The sequence below is a fragment of the Trifolium pratense genome, linkage group LG2 (genome assembly GCF_020283565.1).
Source record: "Trifolium pratense cultivar HEN17-A07 linkage group LG2, ARS_RC_1.1, whole genome shotgun sequence".
In the NCBI taxonomy this organism is placed as follows: Eukaryota; Viridiplantae; Streptophyta; class Magnoliopsida; order Fabales; family Fabaceae; genus Trifolium; species Trifolium pratense.
The window spans coordinates 29,219,014-29,245,052 of record NC_060060.1 but is presented as its reverse complement, the minus strand read 5'-3'; the positions used below and the strand labels follow the sequence as shown (position 1 = coordinate 29,245,052).

The window sequence follows — 26,039 nt, the reverse complement described above, 5'->3', positions numbered from 1 at the left end:
GTCTCCGGGTTTTAGGAGGCTCTGTGCAAAATATAAAAGTGGCCGCTTAATATAAATTTTTTTTTTAAAAAAAAAAAACTGTCGATTTAAACCGCGTATAATATAAAAAAATCATTTTTATTTTTGTAAACATATACATTATCAATATTAAACCAATTGCATTAAATCAAATGAGATAAGAAATACAAAATAATTATCTTTATATATAACGTCAAAAAAGAATCTCCTAATCTAAGGTTAAATTTTATGCAAAGATAAAAATGGACTAAAACTATATTTGTGAGTATAGCTAACTAATCTATTGATACTCGTATGATATTATATGAACATTAATAATATACTAGTATAACTATTAGTTTAGGGCCAAAAAATTATCTATTAATATACATCTGATATTTTATAGGTATAAATAATATATAAGTAATATTATAGGACCTCGAAATTTTGAGCTGAGGCCCTCAAAATTTTGAGGCCCGATGCCGTCACACGCCTCGCACATGTGTGCGAGCCGCCACTGATGACAACGAACTTTATTATCCATCGTGGAGGGTGAAACTATTGCTCTACTTCGTGCGATGGAAGATATATGTGCTCCGGGTTTTGTTCACATTCAGTTTGAAAGCGACTCTCAATTGTTGGTAGATGCAATTCGTTCAAAGCAAAGAGCAACTCTGAGTTTAGTTTAATTGTTGCTAATATTATTCATATATGTCGTCGTTTGTAAACTTTGAGGTAGTTCGTCAGGAAACAAACGATCTCAGTTGCTCATAATATTGTTAGAGCGGCCAATTCTTTGACTATTTTTTATAGATTTGAGATGATTCATTTTTGTATTGAACGCTTATCGATTAATTAAATGCATTAAGTCTGATTCGGTAAAAAAGAGAAAAATGAGTATTTATATTTGTATTCATTATAATAAAAATTATTTAAAAAGTGACTTATGCAAATGCTAACCTCACAAGAGTGTGTTTGATTTAAGAGAAAAAAAATGAAAAGAGAAAAAAACACGGAAACCAACGAATAAATTTGAACTACGTGATAATTCAAATTCATTTATTCGTTTATGTGTTTTTCTATCTTTTCTATTTATTTCCGATAAACCAAACACACCCAAAAAGGAAGGGAATGGGTATGTGAAAGGGAAAGAAAGATATACCTGCGATTCCAGAAATACCCCCTTGCCGACGCTGAAACCCCTCTCCCGAAACGTTGACGCATTTCATCACCACGTGGTCTAAACTGGAATTCAACACGCACCAAACACAGTACGATGTCGTAACATGTTCCTCGTACAATGACGTGTCAATGTGTCATACTACAATGATTAGCAAATTTTAATTTTTCTAACAAACAAAAGCACGAACCGCATAGAAAAAAACCTGATACATATTTTCCCCCTCCAATTACGTTGCTTGAAGTTTTCTCTCCCGACCCCCCTCATTTCTTTTCTACTCCCCAAAAATCCCATTTTGCCCCTTGCGGTATGAAAATTTTTTGTCAACAAACTTCGGTTTATATTAACCGAAGTTTTTAAACATGAAAAAAAAATTCGGTTTATATAAACCGAAATAACATATACCCCCCAAAAAGAAGGAAAATTTATGTGAAAATTCGTGTAGAGCTACCTGTGGTAAATTTAGCATATCTCTCTGAATATAGGTCGTATTCTAATGATTTTTAATCCAGTGTAAAGAAGACAAAATTTACTACAAGATTGACACCGGAATTATTAAATTTCATTAAGTATAGTATGAGAAAATCTACCTACAAGTTTGAGAAAAGTTTCTATAAAATGTTGTAGAGATACCTGTGGTAAATTTATCATAGCTCTCTGAATATAAGTCGTATGCTAATGATTTTTGATCCAGTGTAAAGAAGACAAAATTTACTACAAGATTGACACCGGAATTGTTAAATTTCATTAAGTATAGTATGAGAAAACCAACCTACAAGTTTGAGAAAAGTTTATGCTCTGTTTTTGTACCAATACTCATTATTTGGTTAAACTGAAACAATTGGATAGTTAACCCTGAAAACAAAAATTATATTTGTATTCTTGACACCCTAAGCTTTCCAACGACTGGTCGTTTACTCAAATCGGACATCGTTTAGTATTTCAAATAAATTGTGGAAGTTGAGGGTCTCATGCAGAATTTATGCAGGAAAGCTGGAAAAAAAATTGGAACACAATATTTCGGTTTATATAAACCGAATTTTTTTAGCATGACAAAAAAATTCGGTTCGTATAAACCGAAGTACCCCAAGGGCAAAAACGGAAATTCAGGGGTAGAAAAGAAATGAGGGGGGTCGGGAGAGAAACCATCACGTTGCTTTAGAAGGAAACAAAAAGTACACAACTCTGTCTCCAACACTTTGACTATGTCGTAGGTAATTCTTTCCACAAAAAACTTTGTTCTTGAAGCAAAAATTACGTTTCAACTTTCTCAATTCCGCGTTTCAGATCTAGAAAAACCATAACACCCATTACTCATTTTGGTTACAAGAAGCTTCAACTTAGTCAAAGTTTAAGTCTTTCCTTGTAATTTTCTTCTATAAGTTGTTTTTGTTGATTAATTATATAAATATTCAATTGGGTGCTCAATTCATTGAAAAAAGTGATTCATCAACGACAAAAAAATTGATTCTTTGTGGGTGGTGAGAGAAGGTGAATAATGGGGTTGATTGGTATCCAAGAAAATGGGAATGGAAATGGAGATTTGGTATCTGAGATTCCATTGGGAACCAAAACCAAGTACATTAGGATGACATCTGATGATTCAACTGAAGAACAAGAACAAGGGTTGCCAACTAACAAGCATGATTCCAAGAAATATATTTTTGCATGTGCCATTTTTGCTTCTCTCAATTCTGTGCTTCTCGGCTATGGTAGGTAATTCTATTTCTTTATCTTCAAACCTTATGTAATTTTGGTACTTTAATTTTTTAGTATATGTTTGATATCATGGTGAGTATGCAGAATCACGGTGATCCAGCTGCAGCTTTTGAAAAATCACGGTGGATCACCGTGATTCTGTCATATTCACCGTGATGCCAAACATAGGCTTAGTGCTTTTAAAATTATCTGCTGGTAAAATCCCAAATGTGACAATAAAAATTAAATTTTTTAGAACCACCTAAGTAGATGAATTGAGATCTATTGTATTTTTGTAGGACTTGGATATTTGGTTTTTGGGACTTGGGTTGCTTTGTAACAATCACAATGATATATATAAAATGTAGGGCTGTTTGTGTATTTTGCAATCCCAATTTCATGTTACAAAATTTAGATTGGCATCTGAAAAATGTTGTAGAGGAAAAACATGTTTGGACATAATGTGGATTAGTGTAGTTAACTAGCGGCTCTAGCAGTGTTATAGGCTCTATAGAGTTTGAACAAATCACTATTGTTCTGCAATAGGATATCTATTACAAAATGTTGTCATAGCGACTATAGCAATAGTATAGTACTATTGTGTCGCGGAATTTGAACAAACCACTATTTTATGCGATTGACAACATTGATGTGGATAGAATCACCACTTGTCGTGTCCATTTATGAGACAATGCCTACTATACATGTCCCTTGCTTAAATAATATAGGCGATGCCTACTACAAGAGACTCTTTGACAGTTGAGCATAGATAACTTATCTCTTGTAGCTGACAGGCTAAAACTCATTGGTTTATTATTTGCAACAATGTTGTATTAATTTATCTTATGATGATTATTGCATAAACATCGTTGTTGTTTGTTTATCTATACCATTAATGAGACCAAAACTAAGTCCCTAGCCATTTTTGTTTATCGTTTTTCAGACGTGGGTGTTATGAGTGGAGCGATTATATACATTCAAAAGGATTTGAAGATAACAGAAGTTCAGCAAGAAGTACTAGTTGGAATTTTGAGCATAATATCACTTTTGGGTAGTTTAGCTGGAGGAAGAACATCTGATTGGATCGGCAGAAAATGGACAATTGGTTTGGCAGCCCTTATCTTCCAAACAGGTGGAGCTATTATGGCTCTTGCTCCATCCTTTAAAGTATTGATGATAGGTAGACTCATAGCAGGTGTAGGTATAGGTTTCGGCGTCATGATTGCACCTGTTTATATCGCCGAAATTTCTCCTGCCATTGCTAGGGGATCTCTGACCTCTTTCCCTGAAATCTTCATTAATTTTGGAATCCTTCTCGGCTACATATCAAACTATGCATTTCATAAGCTTCCACCGCATATAAATTGGAGAATAATGCTTGGTGTTGGACTTATTCCTTCGGTTATTATTGCTGTTGCACTTTTTATCATACCTGAATCCCCAAGATGGCTTGTGGTGCAGAATAGGATGGAAGAAGCTAAATTAGTACTGTTAAAGATAAGCGAAAGTGAGAAAGATGCAGAAGAAAAGTTGCAAGAAATTCAGAAAGCCGCTGAATCAGGAAATGCCGAGAAGTATGAAACAAAAACAGTATGGCAAGAAATATTGCATCCTTCTCCTCCTGTTCTAAGAATGCTTATAACCGGTTGTGGCATTCAATGTTTCCAACAAATTACAGGCATTGACACGGTGGTATATTATAGCCCCACAATTTTCAAGAATGCTGGAATCACCGGGGACTCCGAGCTTCTTGCAGCAACTGTTGCTGTTGGATTCACCAAAACATTGTTCATCTTGATAGCTATACTTCTGATCGACAAATTGGGGAGAAAGCCTTTGCTTTACGTGAGCACGATCGGGATGACAGTAAGTTTATTTAGCCTGAGTTTCGCTTTGGCTTTCCTAGGCCACGCCAAGGTTGGAATCGCTTTTGCGATTCTCGCAGTTTGTGGAAATGTAGCTTTCTTCTCAGTAGGACTTGGTCCAATATGTTGGGTTCTGTCATCCGAGATATTTCCTTTGAGGCTTAGAGCTCAAGCATCAGCTCTTGGAGCAGTTGGAAGTAGGGTTAGCAGCGGCGTGATCTCAATGTCCTTCCTTTCAGTCACCAACGCGATAACAGTAGCGGGAACTTTCTTTGTTTTTGGTGTTATTTCATGCAGCGCTGTTGCATTTGTTCATTACTGTGTTCCAGAGACAAAAGGAAAGAGTTTGGAAGAAATTGAAGTGCTCTTTCAAAACGCAGGTGAATCGATAGGAAATGAGGTAGAAATGGCAGATGCGGAGCGTCTGATGCAGAAGTCATGAGTTGGTGGCAGGAAAATATTTTTCTTCGGTAATGGCATTACTGCGTTTACCAGATATATACACATATATTCATTTGTATTGTGATTATGTTTTACAGTTTGTCTTTTTAAATAGGCAAATGTGTTTGTAAGTAGTTTTGTTAGTATTTAGGGATCGAATCCTAGACCCCGTGCTTAAAATTCTTCTGGTGTTCCCTATGCTTCACTGTTGAACTTGAACCAGTCAAAAATCAAGCAATTTTTCAATAGTTTGTACCAAAAACATATTACAAATAAGAACTAAATAAGTGTTCAATATTTATACTTTGACAATGCAAAAAAGATAAATAAAGAAAAATGATAACTCTACATCACAATGGATTTCATTCAAATTCATGCATGTTTGACAAGTGCTCACTCAAATACACTATATAAAAATGCAAGATATATGGTCCCAAAAATAACCTCTTCACGTTATTTACCTAGCTTCTATTTATGACTTGAAATTTGAACATATCTTGTAATTTAAACAGTTTAAAAGAGAAATAAGAAGTACCAAGATTTGAACAATCATGCTTCAAATTAGAAAGCTAGCTCAATAATATTTCATTTTGCAGGTAGATAAACAGAACTTTAAAAAAGTAAATTATCAAACCAATTTCATTTATGGTGTAATTTGTCTTCACAGTTTGCATGATTGTGCAATGTAACTTCTGTTATTATAGACTTCAAAATGTCAATGCAATTAAATAGATGGTAGAAATGTAGAATAAATGACAAGAATAAAAAATTACAAGGACATGCATAAGGTGTATCTTAGGCAATAAAATTGTGTTTGAACTAACAACAGCTTAAATAATTGGAAATTAAAAGTAGGTGGATCACACATCTAACCCTCACCCTTGTCCCTTGTTTTTTGTTTTTTTTTTTCTTCCCTCTTTTCTTTTCATGGTGAGGAGCTATGATGAAAAAATCAGATTCTATATACACTTCTACAAGACTTACCAATATCAATGAATATAAAAGTAGAATGTTATGATTAGTACCTAAAAAGACTGCATATACATTTGATTACTTCTGAAAATTTCAATTCAACCTCAAAAGGCTGCTAATGTTAGTATATTAAAATGAGCTACATTTAAATTTCCAAAACATATTTGCTAGAAGATTTTATCTTATATAAGCTAATGCAAGTAAGAGGAATGAGATGAGACAGAAACTAAAAGTGAGAGTCACATGGAAGGAAATAAAGTAGGTGTCTTATTTAAGATTATGAGCTGAAAAATCACTTTCAAAGTTTAATTCTCCTAAACAATATAAACTTGTTAAATATCAATCATTTTTACTTAATTAAACTGTTTATAACCAACTTTAACCATCTAAGTCTAACATATCATGTTTCTGCAAATGCACAATTGGTCCATGTCCACTTATAATTAAGTTCCTAGTTGCAATTCTAAGACACTAGTACAAACTTAAAATTAAAAGCTAATAATTGTTGCAAAAAATGCAACAATTAGATATGATACTATCAACAGTACTTCCTTTTACAACCTTAAGCTTCCTACTTTGCCTATTCCAAAGATGAACTGCATAACTTTCATCTCTAATTTGCTCCATTTTCTTAACCAACCATTTTGAATGAACCTCATCACTAGACCCTATAAACAAACTCCTTATACCTTTCCAATCCACAGGATAAAATGCAGAAGGTGGAACAACACTGAAATTAAACCCTACTCTTCCACTCACTCTAGAAACAACTCTAGATATTAAATATGGACCATTATGCCCCCACTTGTTACCATCAAAAGTAAGTGCAAATTCTTCAATAAACTTCAAAAGTAAAGGATGGTTTTTATCAAATATCAACACGGCATTATTCAAACGACTCCATTTCTTTGTTTTGATATCGATATTTTGTGCTCCAATAGTGTTTCTGAGATTAGAAAAACTCTTCAAGATTATAATATCAGCATCTATATAAATTCCTCCAAATTTATACAAGAGACAAAGTCTTAGTAAATTTGAGAGGTTTTGGCCTAATGAAACTTCACCTGGATTAACATTCCCTTGTTTTAACCGATTAAACCATGATTCGGCGTGAGTGTTTTTGAACATATAGTTGAAATCAGGTTCAACTGCAATGACTCTAAAACCATTTTTCACAAAAGGTCTTAAAATTTGAGTTCCTTTTTAGAATCCATTGATTTTGAAACTATAACCAAACAAGCTTTTGGGTGTGACTTGAACAAGCTTTCAACTGATAATAACTCTCTTTTTCCGAATCCTTTCAAGGGTGAAATCCAAGTCATAAAAAATCTAATCTTGCAAGAAGAAGAAGATGAATTTCCATTGAAAAATGCATCGAGTCTTTTTTGAAAAAGTGAAAATTTTGTTTCCGAGTGCAAGGTTTTTAAGCCGCGTTTGTATTTTTTAAGTCTTTTGGATTTGTGAATGGAGAATTTATTATGGAGAAGAGGGAAATGAGCTTTGTTGATGATATTGATTGGTGAATTATCTTGTTTGAGTGCATAAAAAACAGAAGAATCGAGTTTGGTTTTGGTGTGTGAAGGTGGTGAAAGAATGATAGGTTTATGTGGTGAGTGATGATGAGGAATGTGAACGTAGAAAATGGCGAAAGCATTGTATGATAAGAGGAAGAGAAGGAGAAGAGCAAAGAAAGATGTAGGTAGGTTGAAGAGAATGGAAAGGAGATATTTCTTGAAGTGGTGGAGTTTGTGAAGGAGAAAGAATGGGAAGTAGAGGAAAGAATGATGATGATGATGATATTTGATATGATTCTCCATAAGGTAAGAGAAGATTGAAAAAGATTAAACTTTGAAGTTTGGGAGAAAATGTGGGAGAGAGTAGGGGAGAGTGGTGGAAAATGAGAGAGAGAAGTGCATTAAATTTTGAAGTGAAGCATGTTCATGTTCTCTTATGTTTTGGTTCATAACATACATTTGACACTTCCACATTAACCTCACAATTGTTATGCACTATCCTCTCGATTTTCGATGTTCATTATTATAGTTTTGAATAGTTTAAAGCAGAGACAACCGTTGTCTCAACTAGTAAAAACACAAGGAGTATTGAAAATATAGTATCTATTTATATACTCCTATTATTTGGGATCTTTTTTTCAAGGTTTCTGTACACGTGTCATGACGAAAACAATGATGTTCTATGATTGTTTTGACATTAATTTCCAATGAGCCATTAATTTCTTTACTCTTGATATTTTGTGCGTGTATTTATTTCTGTTGAACAAAAAGCAACAATTATGCAATAAGCCATTTTATAAGGCAAGGAAATTATAGAAGGTAGCTAATTGATTAAAAATAAATAAAAAAATTAATTGATTTAAGTTGACTCATACGGTGTATTAAATATTTAAATGAGCAAATGAGTAAATCATTTATTTTGGGCATCTAATTATAGTATTTCTTTAGAGCATATGGGAGAAGATTTGAAAAAGATTAAACTTTGAAGTTTGAAAAAGATTAAACTTTGAAGTTTGGGGGAGAATGTGGGAGAGAGTAGGGGAGAGCCGAGAGTGGGGGAGAATGTGGGAGAAAAGTGCATTAAATTTTGAAGTGAAACATGTTATGTTCTGTTTAACATACATTTGACACTTCCCCATTAACTCCAATATCAAGCACGAACACTCCACGGATTAGGTGTGTTATGATGTCGGACATATAAACACTTAGTCAGACCATCTCTCAATCGATGTGGGACTCTTAACACACCCCCTCACGCCCAGCACTATTGGGCTTGGTGCGTGGATATAAACGGTAGGTGGTCCGATAACGGAAACCTGATAACAGGTAGCCCAACGGATCATGGAGAGGCTCTGATACCATCTTAGAAATGAATATTGGGCCTAACTCATCCTTACAAAACCGGCTTATAAGGTGAGGATTGCCTCTAGTATATAAACACTTAGTCAGACCATCTCTTAACCGATATGAGACTCTTAACAATATGTCGGTGCTAGACACTAATACTTATAATCACACTCAATTACATCATTTGTTAAATTATTGTCGATGTCAACGTGTCAATATTCGTGTTGTGTCCTGTATCCGTGATTCATAGTTATGCACTATACTCTCTATTTTCTCTCTTCATTATTATAGGTTTGAAGAGTTTTAAAAACAGTCGATCACCCATCTCAACTAAGATTAGTAACAAGAGTAATGGAATTGGAGGGAAAAAATACCACTATTGATTAAAGAAATTAAACTATAAACTATGCTAATAGAGCACCTTAATGTAAGCATTTGCATACAAAAATTATATAAGAAACACTAGCTTGGTGAAGTTAAAATAAACATGAAGTATGTTAACAATTAATTAGTTCTTTCTCTACAAATCTTTCTTATGCTGCAATATAATCAAGAGAAACTATGAAGTAGTATTAACAATTAATCATGTGATATATTTTGGTTCAAGTCTTGTTTTTGAGTCACTTGAAGTTTATAACTATATTTTTTTTTTGACAAAACTAATTTATTAATATAGCACACGTTGACTCTTTTTTTTTTTTTACAAAATAGCACACATTGAACTTAGGTGAAAGTGTCCGCCTTGACATTGTCGATTGAATTATAATTATAACTTATGGACAATATAACAATATAACTTATACATCATATTATATACTAAGATAACCTACTCTTTTTGCGCATTTTATACTATCATCTAATATCATCTTGAAATCGTATTTGTAGATAAATCCTTTATCTACGAGTTTTGTTGAGGCCCATTTGATTGCCCTGTTGGGCCCTTCCAAATACCTAAAACCAAATGTCAAATATTTTCATGAAATTTATAAGGCATCTCAAATTGCATGAAATTTAGTTGTTTTTTTTCATAAAAAAACTAAAGCCAGGTTAGTAACTTACTTCTCCTTCAAATTGAATTCTGCATAGTTTTGAAAATAGTAATTTGATATCTCTGCTGATGATGCAAATGAACTTGCAACCAAGAATCTACCATTGATAGTTGAATCCTCAGCACAAAATATATGGGCTTCACAAACATCATCAATATGGACTAGTGGAACTTTTCCACACAAATCTTCTATATACCTCAAAGATTGATATACGGCTTCACTGTCTTTAAGTTGAGAGGTAATCACTGCAACACTAGGGGGTATGTAACTTAGAAGAGCATCCCCTCCCACTAGTCCAACAGCTAGAGTTACTACCTCAACTCCACCACTTCCATTTTTATCTTTACCATAACTCATTAGTAATTCTCTCTCAGCTAATGTCTTTGAATCCGCGTAATCCTACGTATTAAAAAAAACACTCAAATTCCACATTAAATAATATAAAATTTAAAACTATCGCATTGATTATGTCTATCAAATTTGACATATTAACTTCAAATAATTTACTATGTCACTGAGATACATTAAAATTAAATCGTTTTTTTTATAAAGTAAAAATCAATGTCAATAAAAGAGGAGTATAATATTTACCCTATGGTGAGCAGTAAGAGGAAGATGGAGAGGTGTCCAACAAGTTTCATCAATGAAGTCTTTGTATCCACTTCCATCATCTTTCAGTGAAGAAGAAGCAATTACAGTTCCAGTGTATATCAATTTTTTCACTGTTCCTGATTTTATACAATTTTCAGCTATGCTTTTTACACCTGCTATTGCAGCTTCCTCTATGCTCTTAAACTGCTACCAAAAAAATTCAATTAATATTAACATGGTATCATAGCTTGGGGGTGAATAAAGGTATAAGGAAGTGGGTTTAACTCTTACAATTACCAATTAATTAGTCGTATTTATCATCATATATAAAAAAATGTTTCCGTGAATATAAATAAGTTGGTAGGGAATAAGAACATTGCATTATGTATGCAGATGCCAGAGTTTGAATTCAAGATCTGCTGCTTATTCATCTCAAGGGTAAAAATCAAGTTTTTTAACTATAAAAAAAAAAAACCATACATCATGACAGTAATTTTAATACTCCCTCCGTGATAATATATAAACAAAAATCACATTTCTAGGTTCATTGGATAATTAATGTATCTGATCTATAATATAAACCAGATACATTGAATATGCAATAAACTTAAAAAGATGGTTTTTGCTTATATATTGTCACGGAGGGAATATGTTATATTGTGAGAGTTCAACTCAGATAAAACTCTCGTAAACCCACTTGGGTTGATTTGGTGGTATTGTCTTGAGATCTGGGAGTATGCTCCTCCTTAAGGTCTCAAATTTAAATTTCTTTAATACAAATTTAGGTGGACTAATTTATCTTATTAAAAAAAAAAAAACTATCGTAACTGAATCATAATTTTTTCATGAGATGAAACATCATGACTTTTTTTGGTTCAAAAAGTCATCATGACCTTGTCTTTTCCTTTAAATTATTACTACAAGTACAATTTAATCATTAAAATACTGACCGGAGTACTGATGATCAATAAAAAACGGTTGACTCAATTCCAACTAAAAAATCATAAAAAACAAACAATATATTATGTGCATAAAAATTAAAAATTCAATACATATTCACCAAATATATATATATATATATATGAGAAGGAGAAGATTAATGATGAAATATTAACCTGAGAATCAGTTTGATGTTGAAAAGGAGTAGCAACATGAAACACAAACTCACAACCTTGAATTGCAGGCCAAAATTCATCTGATTTGTATATGTCAGCTTCAAATAACACAAGTCTAGTATCTGCATGTGGAAAGCCTCTCAAAAAACCTACTTTGGATTCATCCTCTGAAATAAATGAATGAATTTACCATCAATTAAGACTTTGTTCTTGCACAAGTTTGTACCATTGTCCATAACAACCACAGAATTGTTCATATTTAAGTATAACAGAACAGTCCCACAGTTGTGGTGTAGACTGGGCATGGCAATGGAGTAGAACAAATTTTGTCATTCTCAAATTCATAAAGTTTGGGTATGCCCAATTCTTAACAAAGATGAAAAATAGCACTTTAAACTCGTGTTGAACGGGGTTTGGGTATCCCCACCTGCCTCATCTCCATATGAACTTAAGTTGCATTTTAGAATTATTTTTTTTTATTAAAATAAGTTAAAAGTCGAAAACTATTTCGTTTCAATAATATGACTTTTTTAAACAAAGAAAATAAATAGAAAAAAAATTAAAATAAACATACTAATGTATTTTAAGTGTTTATTTACAAGTTTCTAACATAAGAAAAGTGAAATATAATTCGATATAAGCATGAAAGGTTCGGAAACGGGTTCAAAGCGGATATCAATATCTCAATTATCCGCTAACTTCATCTCCGTCTTTTAAAATCGGAGAAAATCCAAACTCAAATCCAATCGATTTAGATTTTCTCCGTCAAAGTCAGATTGTCACAAATGAATACCCGCAGACCTCAGTTATATTATCATACATTCTTACCTAATACAATGGGATGTGAAAGAAAGAAAATGATGCAAAGAGTAAGAGAGATATAGAATGAAATAATACTCAAGTTTCTAAGAGTAGCATGAACGGTGTAGCCCTTTTCCAAAAGCTTTTTGACTAAAAGAGAACCAATATAACCAGCACCACCGGTGACACAAACCTTGCAACTCCTTTCCATCACTGCCTTCTATTTTTTGGCTTGTGAAACAGAAAGGTTTTAGCTGGATATAGAAATTATAAATTCTTGAGTAACTTGATAGGTCTATTATATAGAAATTTTGAGTAACATGATAGGTCTACGTAGAAAATGTGTTGCCCGTGATGTGAGAGCTAAGATATGGTTCTAACCACATACAAAAATACTATTATCTTATACATCCAATCCATGACTTTCGACTCAGATTTAGTAAGATAAGGCATGAGAGTACGGAGCAATAAATTAAGTTTAGAGGAGATGGAATTTAAAATTATAATTTAATTGAGAGAGAAAAAATAAATTTTAAAAGTATAATATACATAAAAAATTGTAAGATAAATTCAAAGTTAATATTGCGAATCTTAATTTTATGGGCAATTTCTCTTAAGTCGAACTTTTTGGCCATCTATTTTTATTAGGAAAATATCTTGGATTAACTGGAAAATTATATGGAGTATGGGGGTTTGGGGGTTAGGTAGCTGAGGGAGTTTAATTTAGCCCTGTTAAGTAAGTGGTGTTGCAGGATGCTAGTGATAGAGAGGGTTTGTGGTTTCGAGTGTTGGCAGGTTGTTACGAGGTTGAGAGAGGCAGACTGTGTGAGGGTGGAGCGTGTGGGTCTACGTGGTGGAGGGAGTTGGCGCGTATTCGGGATGGAGGAAGTGAGGTAGGGGGAGGGTGGTTCAGAGAGCATGTTTCGAGGAAGGTGGGGGATGGGTGCGGCGGCCCATCATTGTGTTTCTGGTTGCAGAGAGTTGAGTCGGCTCAACACTCTTGTTCCTTTCTTGTAGCACTTTTGGTGCCCTTTGGTCTCATGTCAGCTCCTGGATTGACTCTTCTTTAGTGATTGCTCAGACTCTTTCAGATCATTTTGTTCAGTTTACGGATTCAATAGGCGTTCTTCGAGCACGACGTTCTTTCATGCAACTCATATGGCTTGCTGTTGTATGAGTTGTGTGGACCGAAAGAAACCACAGATTGTTCAGAGGCTCAGCAAACTCAGTGCATCATATGTTGGACAAGATCAAGACTTTTTCCTACGGTGGGTTGAAAGCGACGAGTAGTACTTTAACTTTGAACTGTCATAGTTGATGGTCTAGTCATATGTTTTGGTTGGGCCTGGTATAGTTTCTTTTGGTTCATGTATCTTGACTCCTTGTAACCTTACTTAATCTTTCTTGGCACGTCTTTTTTGGCTTGTTAAAAAAAAAAATTCACTTCAACTGATGTATTTTGCCATAAAAAATGTGAATTTCAATCTAAAAGAAGATTAAATTTATAACAAATGCATAAATAAAGTCCAAAAATATCTAACTCTGTCCTTACATGAGAGGTCCCCTCCAATCACATAAACTTACTATACGTTAAGGTTTTTTTTTGAGGAATATATATATAGTATTTAAATTTGTTGTCGCAGTGTTAATTTGTCTTGTATTTAATGGCTGCACAATGGGTCAAGAGCTTGTAGGGCAAATACATATATACTCATAAATGTAACTAAAAAAAGTAGAAAGAGAAGACCAATTATTAGTTGATCCAATGATGATTGATACTTACCTTAGTATGTATGACTCAATTCTTGCAACTTTGATTAATATAAACATTTGCACATAAAAGTTATAAAAGAAATACAAGTAAATACCAAGTATTTTTTGTTTTTGGTTTTCCTATCATTTCAGTTCACTGGACTGTCTAATCTAGTTCAGGGATCAGTTCTGACATTAAGTAGTCACAGCTCCTCCCTATCATAGTTGCAGGAATCGAACCGTGATCCTCCCTACCAAATCCACTATCAATTAGCACTGGACCAACTGATCATTGGTAGAAAATACCAAGTATTAATAACAAGGAAGCAGTATTATCAACAATTAATTAGTTTTTTTCCTTAAAAAAAAAACAATTAATTAGTTTTTTGTTGGATCGGAAATTCTTAGTTAATCGTATATTCGTATTCCAACTAATTAAGGATAATTTGCATCGTCGGGGGATTATTTCTTAATGGTTGTGAGTTGAAGAAACCTTATCTTATCTTTTCTTTGAATGTTTGGTGTATCATAATCTTTTACTAGTAAAAGAAAGGTTGAGTTGCTCATAGGCAAGCATTTTGATGATGTGTCACTCTAAGAAAATGTTTCTAATCTCTATTAAAATCTTTTACTTATTTCTTTTAACTTATTAAATTAAATCTAGAAAAAAAACTAAATTAGCATCATCATAATTGTATGAGTAACCAAAAAAAATCATCATAATTGTATGCATCCTTTTACATTCCTCCAAATATAACTTATAAAATGAGAAAGTTTAGTGACTAATAGGTTCACTCTCACTCTTTATAACCACCACTCCACATTCTTTTTCTACTCATTTCTAAATCTTAATATTTGACATTTTCACTCAATCTTTGAGCGTATTTCTACCATGGTGCTATGTATTGATATCCAACAATATTCATTTGTACTAATGTTTAGTTTTTGTTCTTCATTTGTAGGTTGAAAGAAATAATTTTTCACTACAAATAGAATGTTAATGGATGAAAAGGTCGATATTCTCAATTACTCTTATCAAATTATATTGTTCATTTAAAAGTTATCTTTAAAATATTTTTTTTAGCATAACAATGATTGTAAGTAAACAATCTTATTTTTCTCATTTATTTATTGATATTGGTTATTCATTTGTTATCGAGAACATAGAACGATTATATTATTTTAGTCTACTTACTCCAGATCCATGTGATAGAACCAGAGGAAGAAAAATGTATTTACTAATTTATAGATTTTTTGTTTGAGTCATCATTTACTTTCTCCAAAATAACTCTTGGGTACGTATTCTTCAACTTTTAATAATGTCTTATGTTCTTTTCTTACTTTTCATGTATGACTTCACTAATTTATTGATTTCTATGGCAGAATATTGACCAAAGTATCTATTGAGAAATTTGTAAAACAAATGGTCACTCATATAAGAATATTTTATTATCTATTGTATATTCCAAGGTTATCAAAACCGGACCGGACCGGCCGGTCGGACCGGTCGGACCGTGAACCGGTCATAAAAACGGTTCGGTTTTGAGCAAAAAACGGATAGGAAACCGACCGGCAAAAAACCGCTTGAACCGGGGTCGAACCGGTGAACCGGCCGGGCAGTTCAAGCGGTTTTGCAGATTTTTTATTTTTTTTTAAAAAAAATAGGGCAAAACGACGTCGTTTTAACTTTTTTTTTAAAAAAAAAAAATATGAAACAAATCAACGACGTCGTAGGAATAGGAAAAATTTTTGTTTTTCATCTATTTTTCATTTTGTTTGAATTATAAATTTTATTTTATTTTGACTTGTGATATTTTATCTTTTTAATATGTGAAATTATGAAATATTGAGCAATTATTCATATATTTTTATTTATATATTAATTAAAATATATATTTAATTAAAAACGGTTCGACCCCGATTGAACCCGGTCCGACCAATTGAACCTTGAACCGGTGAGCTCACCGGTTCGATGACCGGTCCGGTTCTGACAACCTTGGTATATTCAGTTTCACCCTTTTATTATTTATCCATTTTGTATTTCATATTCTTCATATATGTTAATCCATAATTTTTATGGTTGGATATCTATTATATTGATCGGCCAAATTCTATCTTGAAAATTGATATAACATCTTCTTTTACTATTAAAAGGAAGCTTGAATTGCTCTTAGGCCTTCTTTGTGATGATGTGGCACCTCTAAGAGAATTTCTTACAAAAGAATATATCAATAATGAAAAATGAAAAATTTAATTAAAAGTGACCAACTAATATTATAAGACCTACAAATTTATATCTCGGTTATGGTTTAGAGAGACATAAATGATACTATGAGACCATCAAATTCTCATGATTGTTGGAATTCTAAAATGAAATTCTCACAAGAAGATATATCAACAAACAATTATGTATTCTTATATAATGTAATTGAGAAAAAACTGAATTGCGCCATATTGACATTTTTGCGTCAAACTTTACTAAAAACTTCTCTGATAAACAAAAAAAAAAAAACTTCCTTAGGAAAAAAAAATTAATAATATGTAATTTTACTAAAGTTATTGTATAACTATGAATATAATTTTATATTTGATACCAGACTTTTTACAAAAGATAATTGATAAATACGAGAACAATATGTCTATTATTAGTCCATAGAAGAAAAAATAATTGAAATTGGTTATGAGATTTATTTTATGCTTAATTGCAAATAATTGGAAACACTAATTAATAGTGTGACTTTTGATTATCTGCAAAAGAAACGACACACTAAAATGAAAAGAATAAAACTCCATGTTTTATTGTGGTTTTTGCATAAAAAGTTCTAATTTTTTATGCTATAAATTAACCTTTGCATAGTTAATTTGTAAAAATATAATGCAATGATAATTAAACATTCATTACAATTAAATCTTATGACCGTTGGAATGCTTCTCAATGTAACCATGGACCTTATATAACTAATATTTATTCACCTGTATCACATACTTTTTGTTTAGTCATGCTCTCTCATTTTTTGTATTTAAATTATTTTGTATGTGTATAGACATTTTAGCAAATTATGTCTATATATATTCTCAACAAGTAAGTCAGACACTATATATCTTTATCTTTTTAAGTATATATATGAATGTTATTTTATTTTCAATATCCATTTTTCACCTTTTTAATGACTGAAGTTTAAAGATTGCTTTATGGAAATAAATGTGGTCATTGCAGTGTGATGATTGTGGAGCACGTCAATTTGATCGGAAGTTTTCCTTCTATTTAAACCATGGATTTGGTATGTTTTGTAAAAAAAAAATATGTATGTCTCAACTACATTAGAAATAATTTGAATGTATATGACCTATGCAAAAGTTTAGAAGTTAAAGGTTATAATTTATTTTACGACATCTCTATAAGCGAACTTTAAATTGCTCTTATATCTCATATTTTCTTATTCTTTTTTGACCAATAATACAATGAAGATGAGTTAAATAAGCTATTTTAATATCTATCATTTAACTATATGATATTATTATATTTATAACAATTATTATTTTTCATTTATAAAAATATTTTAATTATATATTTAATCGAACCCGTGCAACGCACGGGTTTACCCCTAGTGTGGATGGAAATTTGGCTAGGTGTATGTTATGCAATTTTCTTATAACGCAATATAATCAAGAACAACTAGGAAGTAATATTAAACAATTAATCTTTAATCATGGTGATATAGGGCCTGTTTGTTCTAGATTTTTTCAAAATAGATTCTTGTAATGTCACATAATTTTAAGTAAAAAAAAATTACAAAGAAATTTTTTATAAAAGTTTCAAATGAAAATTTGGTTTGAATAATTATTTTTAAAATGTTATTTTAGGTATTTGATCATTTTATTGAAATTTTTTTTGGATATCAAAATTTTGAAAAATCACTTAATTTTGAAGCTATTTTGAATAGATTTTCATAAAATTCATTTTTGAAATACAACTTTTTGAAAAAGTTGTGATTTTGACTATGTTTTGATCTTTAATAATGTGTGTTTATGTTATATGATGTGAAAATTAATGTTTGAATTTAGAAAAAACGAATATAAAAAAACTTGTAATATTTTGAAAAAGGGTAAATGATCATTTACCCCCCTGCAAAATAAGCAAATTTTCGTTTACCCCCCTGTGCATATTTTTTTTCTGTTTACCCCCCTGCAAAAAATAAATTCTCTCATTTTGCCCCCTGGCTGTACAGCAGGACATGTGACTGTGCAAATCTGCTGACGTGGCTTGTACACATGGAAAAAATCATTTATATTTTTTTAAAAAATTCCACGTCAGATTTGTTTTTTTATAAAAAATAAATTTTTTTTCCTACAAAATAAAAAAACCAATTTTCTTATTTTCTTTTCCCAAAATTAAAAAAAAATTCCTACAAATAATTTTTTTCCTACAAAATTTTAAAAATTATATTTGTTTTCCTACAAACGAATTTAAAAAAAAAAATTCCTCCCAAAATAAAAAAACGAATTTTCTTATTTTACTCCCAAAATAAAGATTTACTCCGAAATAAAGTTTATTTTCAAATTAAATATTTTAAAGATTTATTTTCAAATCTCTTTAAATTAAAAAAAAAACATAATCTTTAATTTTTAAAAACAAAACTTTATTTTTTTTGTTAATCTCTTTGAATTAAAAAAAAAATAGAAGAGGAAGTTTTATTTGTGTTTTCCTTTTCTACCAAAATTATATGTGATATTAAATTATGCAGCAAAAAAAATTAAGCAAAATTATGCTTCAATTCTTATGTGATATTAAATTGTGCAGCAACCTTAGCTTGTACTATATCTGCAGCACTAAATTACGCAGACAAAAATAAAGATTCTATTTTTTTTAATTAAAAGATATTTGAAAATAAATCGTTAAATTCTTTATTTTGGGGACAAAATAAGAAAATTTAATTTTTTATTTATGCAAAAAAAGTTATTTTTGTACGAAATCTTTTATTTTTTTTTATTTTGTAGGAAAAAAATTATTTGTAGGAAATTTTATTTTAAATTTTGGGAAAAAAAAATTCGTTTTTTTTTTGTAGGATTTTTTTTTAAAAAAAATAAATTATGTGACATGGAATTTAAAAAATAAATATAAATGATTTTTTCCACGTGTACAAGCCACGTCAGCAGATTTGCACAGTCACATGTCCTGCTGTACACCTAGGGGGCAAAATGAGGGAATCTATTTTTTGCAGGGGGGTAAACAGAAAAAAAATCTGCATAGGGGGGTAAACGAAAATTTGCTTATTTTGCAGGGGGGTAAATGATCATTTACCCTTTGAAAAATGATTTTAGAAAATCTATTTTCGAAAATATAAAGAAAAAAAATCCTTTTTTTCTAAAGCCGAAACAAACATGTCCATATTTTGGTTCAAGTCTATAATTATTTACTTAATATAACACCTTTTTTTACAAGAAATATAACAATTTTATTGAGTATATAGACATAGTGACATATATACTACTGAAATTCATACACAACTGTGAAATCTCAAATTCAAACTCGAATGAAGATTAGTTTAACAATATCAATATTTTCAACTGAACACGGTCTTATAATATAATAATACAATTTATATATTACATACTAAGATCGCCTACCCTTTTTGCACATTTTATGTTGTCATCTAATATCATCTTGAAATCATATTTGTAGACAAAACCTTTATCTTTGAGCTTTGTTGATGTCCATTTGATTGCCCTGCTAGGCCCTTCTTCCAAATACCTAAAACCAAGGGTCCGTTTGGTTTGAGGAAGAGAAAGTGAGAGGAAAGAAAATTACGCAAACCAAAGAATGAATTTGGACTAAAGTTCATTCTTTGGTTTGCGTAATTTTCTTTCCTCTCACTTTCTCTCCCTCAAACCAAACGACCCCAAATATCAAATATATTTTGATTTTAGATATTTAAATATTTCAACAAACATAAAAAAAAAAATCGAGTAAATTACACTGCCATCTCTTAAAAAAGAAATTTAAATTACCTCGTATGCAAAACATATTAGCAAATATGTGTGGATAAATGATTTATAAATTTTTAACTCGGTTAATATAAACATCTCAAATCGCATGAAATTAATTTTTCAAAAACTTACTTCTCCTTCAAATTGAATTCTGGATAGTTTTGAAGATAATAATTTGCTATCTTTGTTGATGATACATATGAGCGCTTGCAACCAAAAATCTGCCATTGATAGATGGATCCTCAGCACAAAAGATATGAGCTTCACAAACATCATCAACATGGACTAGTGGAATTTTTCCACATACATCTTCTACAAATTTCAAAGACTTATATTTGACTTCATTGTCTTTAAGCTGAGCAATAATCACTGCAACAGTTGATGGTATGTAATTGAGAAGAGCATCCCCTCCTACTAGACCAACAGCCAAAGTAACCACCTCAATTCCACCACTTCCATTTTTATCTTTACCATAACTCATTAGTAATTCTCTCTCGGCCAATGTCTTTGAATCAACGTAATCCTACATATCGAAAAAAACTCAAATTCCACGTTGAATAATATACAATTTAAAACGACTTTATAACTCATTAGTAATTCTCTCTGGTTCTGCATAGTGAGTATGGTTACTTGTGTGTCTAATATTTATCCTTATTTGCCAACTTCAGTTTTGCATAGTAACTTGATTCCAAAAATGTTTTTATTTTCCAATTGTACTTGATCATTATCTCTTGATGATTTCAACCCTTGGTTTTATTTACCTAATTGTGAATTTGATTGGATTGATATAATCTCTTGATGTAGCTTGAGCAACATGATTGGCATACACCGCGGAGTTAACTTTGAGGATGCAGCTGTTGTTAATCTTGAAAGTGTCCGAAAGGGTTCCACTTACAGGTGCGGTTTTTGGGAAAGCAACAGATCTTTGTTGAGTTTTTATGCCTCTCTTTTGCCATCTACTGATCTTTGTCCCACTGTTTCCAATTTTCATAAGTTAAAAAGGAATTTATTTGATTTAGAACAAAAACAGTTGACATTTGTTATCTTGATTTTATGGTAGCAGGGCAATATGGGGTTGGGACGATTCATACCTCTTCACTGGGAGCGACACAAAAGGAATTAGCGTTGTCTCAACAGCTCAAAAGGCAACCGTAATGACTCTAGAAAGCCCACTCATAACTGCATTTCCACAAAAATTTGATGCACACCCTTACAAGGTTGGTATGCTAGCGGGAGGTACAGCCGGAGGTGAGGTTTATATTTGGACATCGAGCCAAGATTAGCCACGCGTTTCTTGAACATCCCACCATGATTCCAAATTCTGTTTGCTGCATAATTGGGGGTGGGACTTGAAATGGAGAAGAGAGCTTTTTCAATGGGAAAGGGAACTATTACAGCAGCTTATTTTGGAAATAGAATCGGTAACTCTTAAGAGACAATGAGAGAGACAGACGGTTATGGTTATACAGTCAAGTCTGCGTATAAGGTTCTTAGTAGAGACCTTGTGATAGCAGCGGAGGATTTCAACATCAAGGTGTGGAATAAGATAATTCCTTTGAAGGTTCAGGTGTTTGCGTGGCAGTTAATCTTAAATAGGATTCCATCTGTAGAATCTGTATATTTTTCAGAGGTGTAATAGACATTGAAACAACTGTGTGTGTGGGTGCGGGAAAGTGGAGTCTATAGATCATTTGTTTTTTGAGTGTCCTTTGTTTTCAAAAGTGTGGATGTTGGTGGCAAAATGGTTGGGTGTGAACTTGGTTGGACACAACGAAGGGAAATTGCATCTCAATTCTTTTGCAGGGCTATTATTTGGTGATAAAATTCTAAGCTGCCGAACTATTTGGTTTGCTTGTATTTGGTCTATTTGGAAGACAAGGAATCTGTATATTTTTCAGGGAAAGGAGATTTCTTTGGAATCTGATCTTAACTGTTGATCAGAACAGGTAGAAGGCCAGCTGGAAGTCCGTTGAGCAGGTGGTAGGCAGCAGGTCCGAGCAGATGGTCCACGGAGGGGGGGGGGGTTGTACCTGCAGGTGCTCCGATGCTTAAGTCAGTAAGGGAAGAGAGCAAGAGAGATACTAGAGAGAAGTTAGAGAGAGAGAGAGTAATTATAATAATGAATCGTTACCCTTGCTCTCCCATGAGGGAGAGTATTTATAGCCCTCAGCTCTGGGCCAAAGGTCCTCTTAGTGGGCTGGACTAGCCAAGGCCCATTAAGAGGGACTGCCAAGATATTACCCTTAGATAGTGGGTAGAGTAGTAATTTTACCCTATCTTAGTGGAGAGGTTGTGCCATGCTGACATGGAGGTGGTTGGGCAAGCCATGTGGACTTTGTGAGGGTCTAGGTGGACTAGCATTAGTCTAGTCCAGAACAGGAGCCCCCCAAGTCGTTGCTCCTAGGCATAGGAGTGATGACTTTAGATGTGTGCCCAAGTGCAGAAGGAAATCTCCTTGCAACCTCTCTTGAACAAAAGTGGACGAGGAAGTTGCTCGTCAAAGCCTTGCTCGTAGCAAGCATCTGCAATGTTTTGCTCGAATCGATTTTTCGAGGATGTTTAATATCTTGCTCGTAGTTATGGTTACGAGGAAGTATGTGTTGCTCGTATCTCCTGCGAGGAGATATTGCACAAGATGGAATATTTGCTCGTTGCTATAGCGAAGAGATAACAACGAGAAGTATTGTTGCTCGCAACGATGACGAGGAGATGATTTTCAAGAAAGAATTGTTACTTGTTGCTATGTTGCTTGTTGCTCTGGTGAAGAGATAGCGACGAGGAAGTCTTGTCGCTCGTTGCTATGACGAAGAGGCTAGCAACGAGGAGGCTTTATCGCTCGTTACTATGACGAGGAGGTTAGGAACGAGGGGGTTTTATTGCTCGTTACTATGACGAGGAGGTTAGTAACGAGGAGGATTGTTTGTTGGGAATGTGAAAGGGCGCATTTACTGCTTTGATTTTTACGAGGGAGTGTAAGGACCATTGGATCAAAGCGTCTCTTCATTTTCCTGGCTTGATCTATAAATAGAGGAGAGTGAATTTCATTTTCACTTTTCACTCTCTCTCTTCAATTGTAATTCTGGATATTCTCTCTGAAGTTTCAACTTACTTGTCAGATCGTTCTTCAGATTTTCTTCATATTCAAGGTAATTCTTCCAAATTTTGTTACTTAGATCGATTTTTGCTTTCCCACCCAGCTTTTTATGTGTTTTTCTGGGTTTTTGCATGAAGAACGCTATGAATTTATGAACGTTAGGATGAATGTGCCGGGCACCGTATGAATTTTAGTGTCGGGGAGCTTTCCTCCCTTTTGAAACTCTAGGTTAGATAACTAGTGCCGGGGAGCTTACCTCCCCGTTTCGAACTTTGATGGTTTGTTAGGTGATGGGGAGCTTCTCTCCCCGTTTCAAACTTTAGATAGTTCGAATATGCCGGGGAGCTTGCCTCCCCGTTTTCAACTTAGAGAATTTTTGCATGAATTTTGTTGTTGAAATTTCATGCCGGGGAGCTTACCTCCCCGTTTTTTACTTAGAGGATTTTTGCATGAAATTTGCTGTCAAAATTTCATGCCGGGGAGCTTATCTCCCCGTTTTTGCCTTACCCTCCTCGGTTTGATTTTGATTGACATTTGAAAAGGGCTTTGGTCGGGGACAGCGTCCTCGTCCTATCTTGCGCCCTTTCACTTGAACTGCGGTGAAAGGGTGGATTTGATCATCGAATTCACTTTGTTTTTACTGCATTTCAGGTTTTAAAATGTCAGAATCCGAGGAGGTGGTAGAAGTGCAGGGTCCGGAGAAATTTGTGTTGGTCGACTGTATAACTGATCCTGCACTGGATTGGGTTGCTCCTGAGCCCCGGGGAATAGCTTCGGCGCTTACTCCCGAGGATCCTAAATTGCATACCACTGTCGAGCAGAGGAGAGCAAACGAGCCCAAACACTGGTCGACCCGTTTACCCGGGGAGGATGAACGGGTGTGCTCGTCTTTTGACGGGCAGGCTTTTGCTATGTATGAGTTCGTCTTTAAAGAGATGGGACTTAGACTGCCGTTCAGCCCTTTTGCGGCAAGTGTTCTCAAAGCCTTGCAAGTGGCTCCGTCACAGCTGCACCCTAACTCCTGGTCGTTTATAATGGCGTTCGAGCATCTCTGCGTGTATAAAGATGTTCGTCCCAGCCTTCCCCTCTTTTTTAGGATCTTCAAAATTCAACGCAAGCCGACGAAGGAAGTAGGACGAGCACCTCGTCAAAACTGGGTTTCGTTGAAGCATCACGAGGATGTCAAACTTTTTAAGATGTTCGTGGACTCCATTAAGGATTTTAAGGAGAGGTATTATATCGTCCGGCCAGAGTCTCCTTCTGCCCGGGAGAGTTTATTGGAACTTGAGGAAGATATAGACGAGCAAGGTGTTGCTCGTAAGGATGCCAGCGGGCAAGTCATACTTCGGGCAGTTCCTAAGTTCCCGTTGAGCTGGTCGTACACCCACTTCCATAAGGAGCCTAAGGAGTATACAACCGGGGATGCAGATTTGTCTCCCGAGGACAAGGCTGCCTTTGAGAGTCTGAAGGCCTTTGTGGCCGGTTTTACTCCAGGGGTCTGGATGACTCGTAAGGGAGTTATAATAAGGGACGAACACGGGGAGCCGAGGACCTCTCCTCGATATATTAATACTAGGACCCTCCTCAAGTGCAAAAATGCCGGGGAGGTTAAATTGTGTTTGGGTATTGTTTCCTTTCTTTTTAACTTAGAAAAATTTCTGTTATTGTTGTATGTATTCCTCGTCCTTTATTTAACTTGCTGGTCATATGTTTGCAGACAAAATGGAGACCATTGCTGAGCGGATGTTGAAGGCTAAGCAAAATGAGGAGGCGAGCAAGTCTGGCCAGTTGAAAAAGAAAACTGTTGCCAGAGCTTCCCAGGAGGTGAGGCCGGGGACCCCTTCCGTGCAGGTTATAGGAACCTCGGTGGGAGGTTCGGATACCCCTACTTCCTCGGTTCGTCCACCTCCGGCAAAGAGATTTAGAGAAGAGGAAGCCAATGAAACTCCTACGGGCATGGGCGCATGCAGCAAGTTTCCAGTTCCCCGATGCTATACGGTGGAGAAATTTTTTGAAAAATATCCTCCTGAGGTCTTTGATGCCGAGCGGTCAGCAATTCTTGACCAGGAGCCAGAGGTCCGTAAGCAGCAACATGCTCGTGACATGGCTGCTATGGTGCGAATGATCTCGAGCTCCCTTGTCCTTGGTGACGAGCGGGAGTCTCTACTCGAGCAGCTGAACAATGCCCAGACCAGGCACGATCGGGCCAAAAGTCGGATCAACCAGCTCAAGATTGATGTGGATGATCTCAAGGAGAAGCAGAAACGTTGGGGTGACAAGGTGGAGGAGCACCGTAAAAGGAGAGAGGAGTTGGATGCTGCTCGGGCTGAGATTGAAAGGCTTACTGCTGCTATGGTGCCGGGCGAGAACGAGCACAAGGCTGCCGAGGGCTTGACTACCCGAGCAGACTTGGTCAAGGTGATTGCTCAGTTGTCCCATGACTTTGTTGAGGGCACTGAGTATGCTTTTGATAATGCCATTCAGCAAATCAAGCTCCTCAACCCTGATGTGGATTTGGTGACCCGGGGAATGCATGTGAACGGGGAGGTCAAAGATGGCCAGATTGTTATCCCTGCTGGCCTAGCCGTCTCTGATTACGAGGAGGATGATGCTGAAGTGGTGCACGAGGAAGATC

At 34.2% G+C, this 26,039-nt stretch overlaps 2 protein-coding genes and 2 pseudogenes across 4 annotated transcripts; 1 reads left to right on the top strand and 3 right to left on the bottom strand.

Annotated features, from left to right (window-relative positions):
- Positions 1-2,324: 2,324 nt before the first annotated feature.
- LOC123907092 (probable polyol transporter 4) lies at positions 2,325-5,460 on the top strand. Of its 2 annotated transcripts, none has more exons than XM_045957192.1 (2): positions 2,325-2,889; positions 3,819-5,460. In XM_045957192.1, exons 1-2 carry the CDS (start codon positions 2,676-2,678, stop codon positions 5,180-5,182), a joined length of 1,578 nt encoding a protein of 525 aa, XP_045813148.1. In that variant the 5' UTR covers positions 2,325-2,675; the 3' UTR covers positions 5,183-5,460. The 2 variants fall into 2 exon arrangements, with proteins under 2 accessions (XP_045813148.1, XP_045813149.1); XM_045957193.1 differs by having other exon boundaries at positions 2,343-2,893.
- A 1,108-nt stretch (positions 5,461-6,568) lies between these two features.
- On the bottom strand, positions 6,569-8,025 carry LOC123907093 (annotated as a pseudogene).
- A 1,712-nt stretch (positions 8,026-9,737) lies between these two features.
- LOC123907090 (putative anthocyanidin reductase) lies at positions 9,738-13,034 on the bottom strand. 2 transcript variants are annotated; one of them, XM_045957191.1, is made up of 6 exons: positions 12,667-13,016; positions 11,770-11,936; positions 10,655-10,858; positions 10,260-10,462; positions 10,074-10,160; positions 9,738-9,965 (listed from the first exon to the last, which is right to left on the bottom strand). In XM_045957191.1, the coding sequence occupies exons 1-6, from the start codon at positions 12,779-12,781 to the stop codon at positions 9,824-9,826; spliced, it is 918 nt and encodes a 305-aa protein (XP_045813147.1). In that variant the 5' UTR covers positions 12,782-13,016; the 3' UTR covers positions 9,738-9,823. The 2 variants fall into 2 exon arrangements, with proteins under 2 accessions (XP_045813147.1, XP_045813146.1); XM_045957190.1 differs by having other exon boundaries at positions 10,074-10,462; positions 12,667-13,034.
- A 6,895-nt stretch (positions 13,035-19,929) lies between these two features.
- On the bottom strand, positions 19,930-21,035 carry LOC123904506 (annotated as a pseudogene).
- Between the last annotated feature and the right edge of the window lie 5,004 nt (positions 21,036-26,039).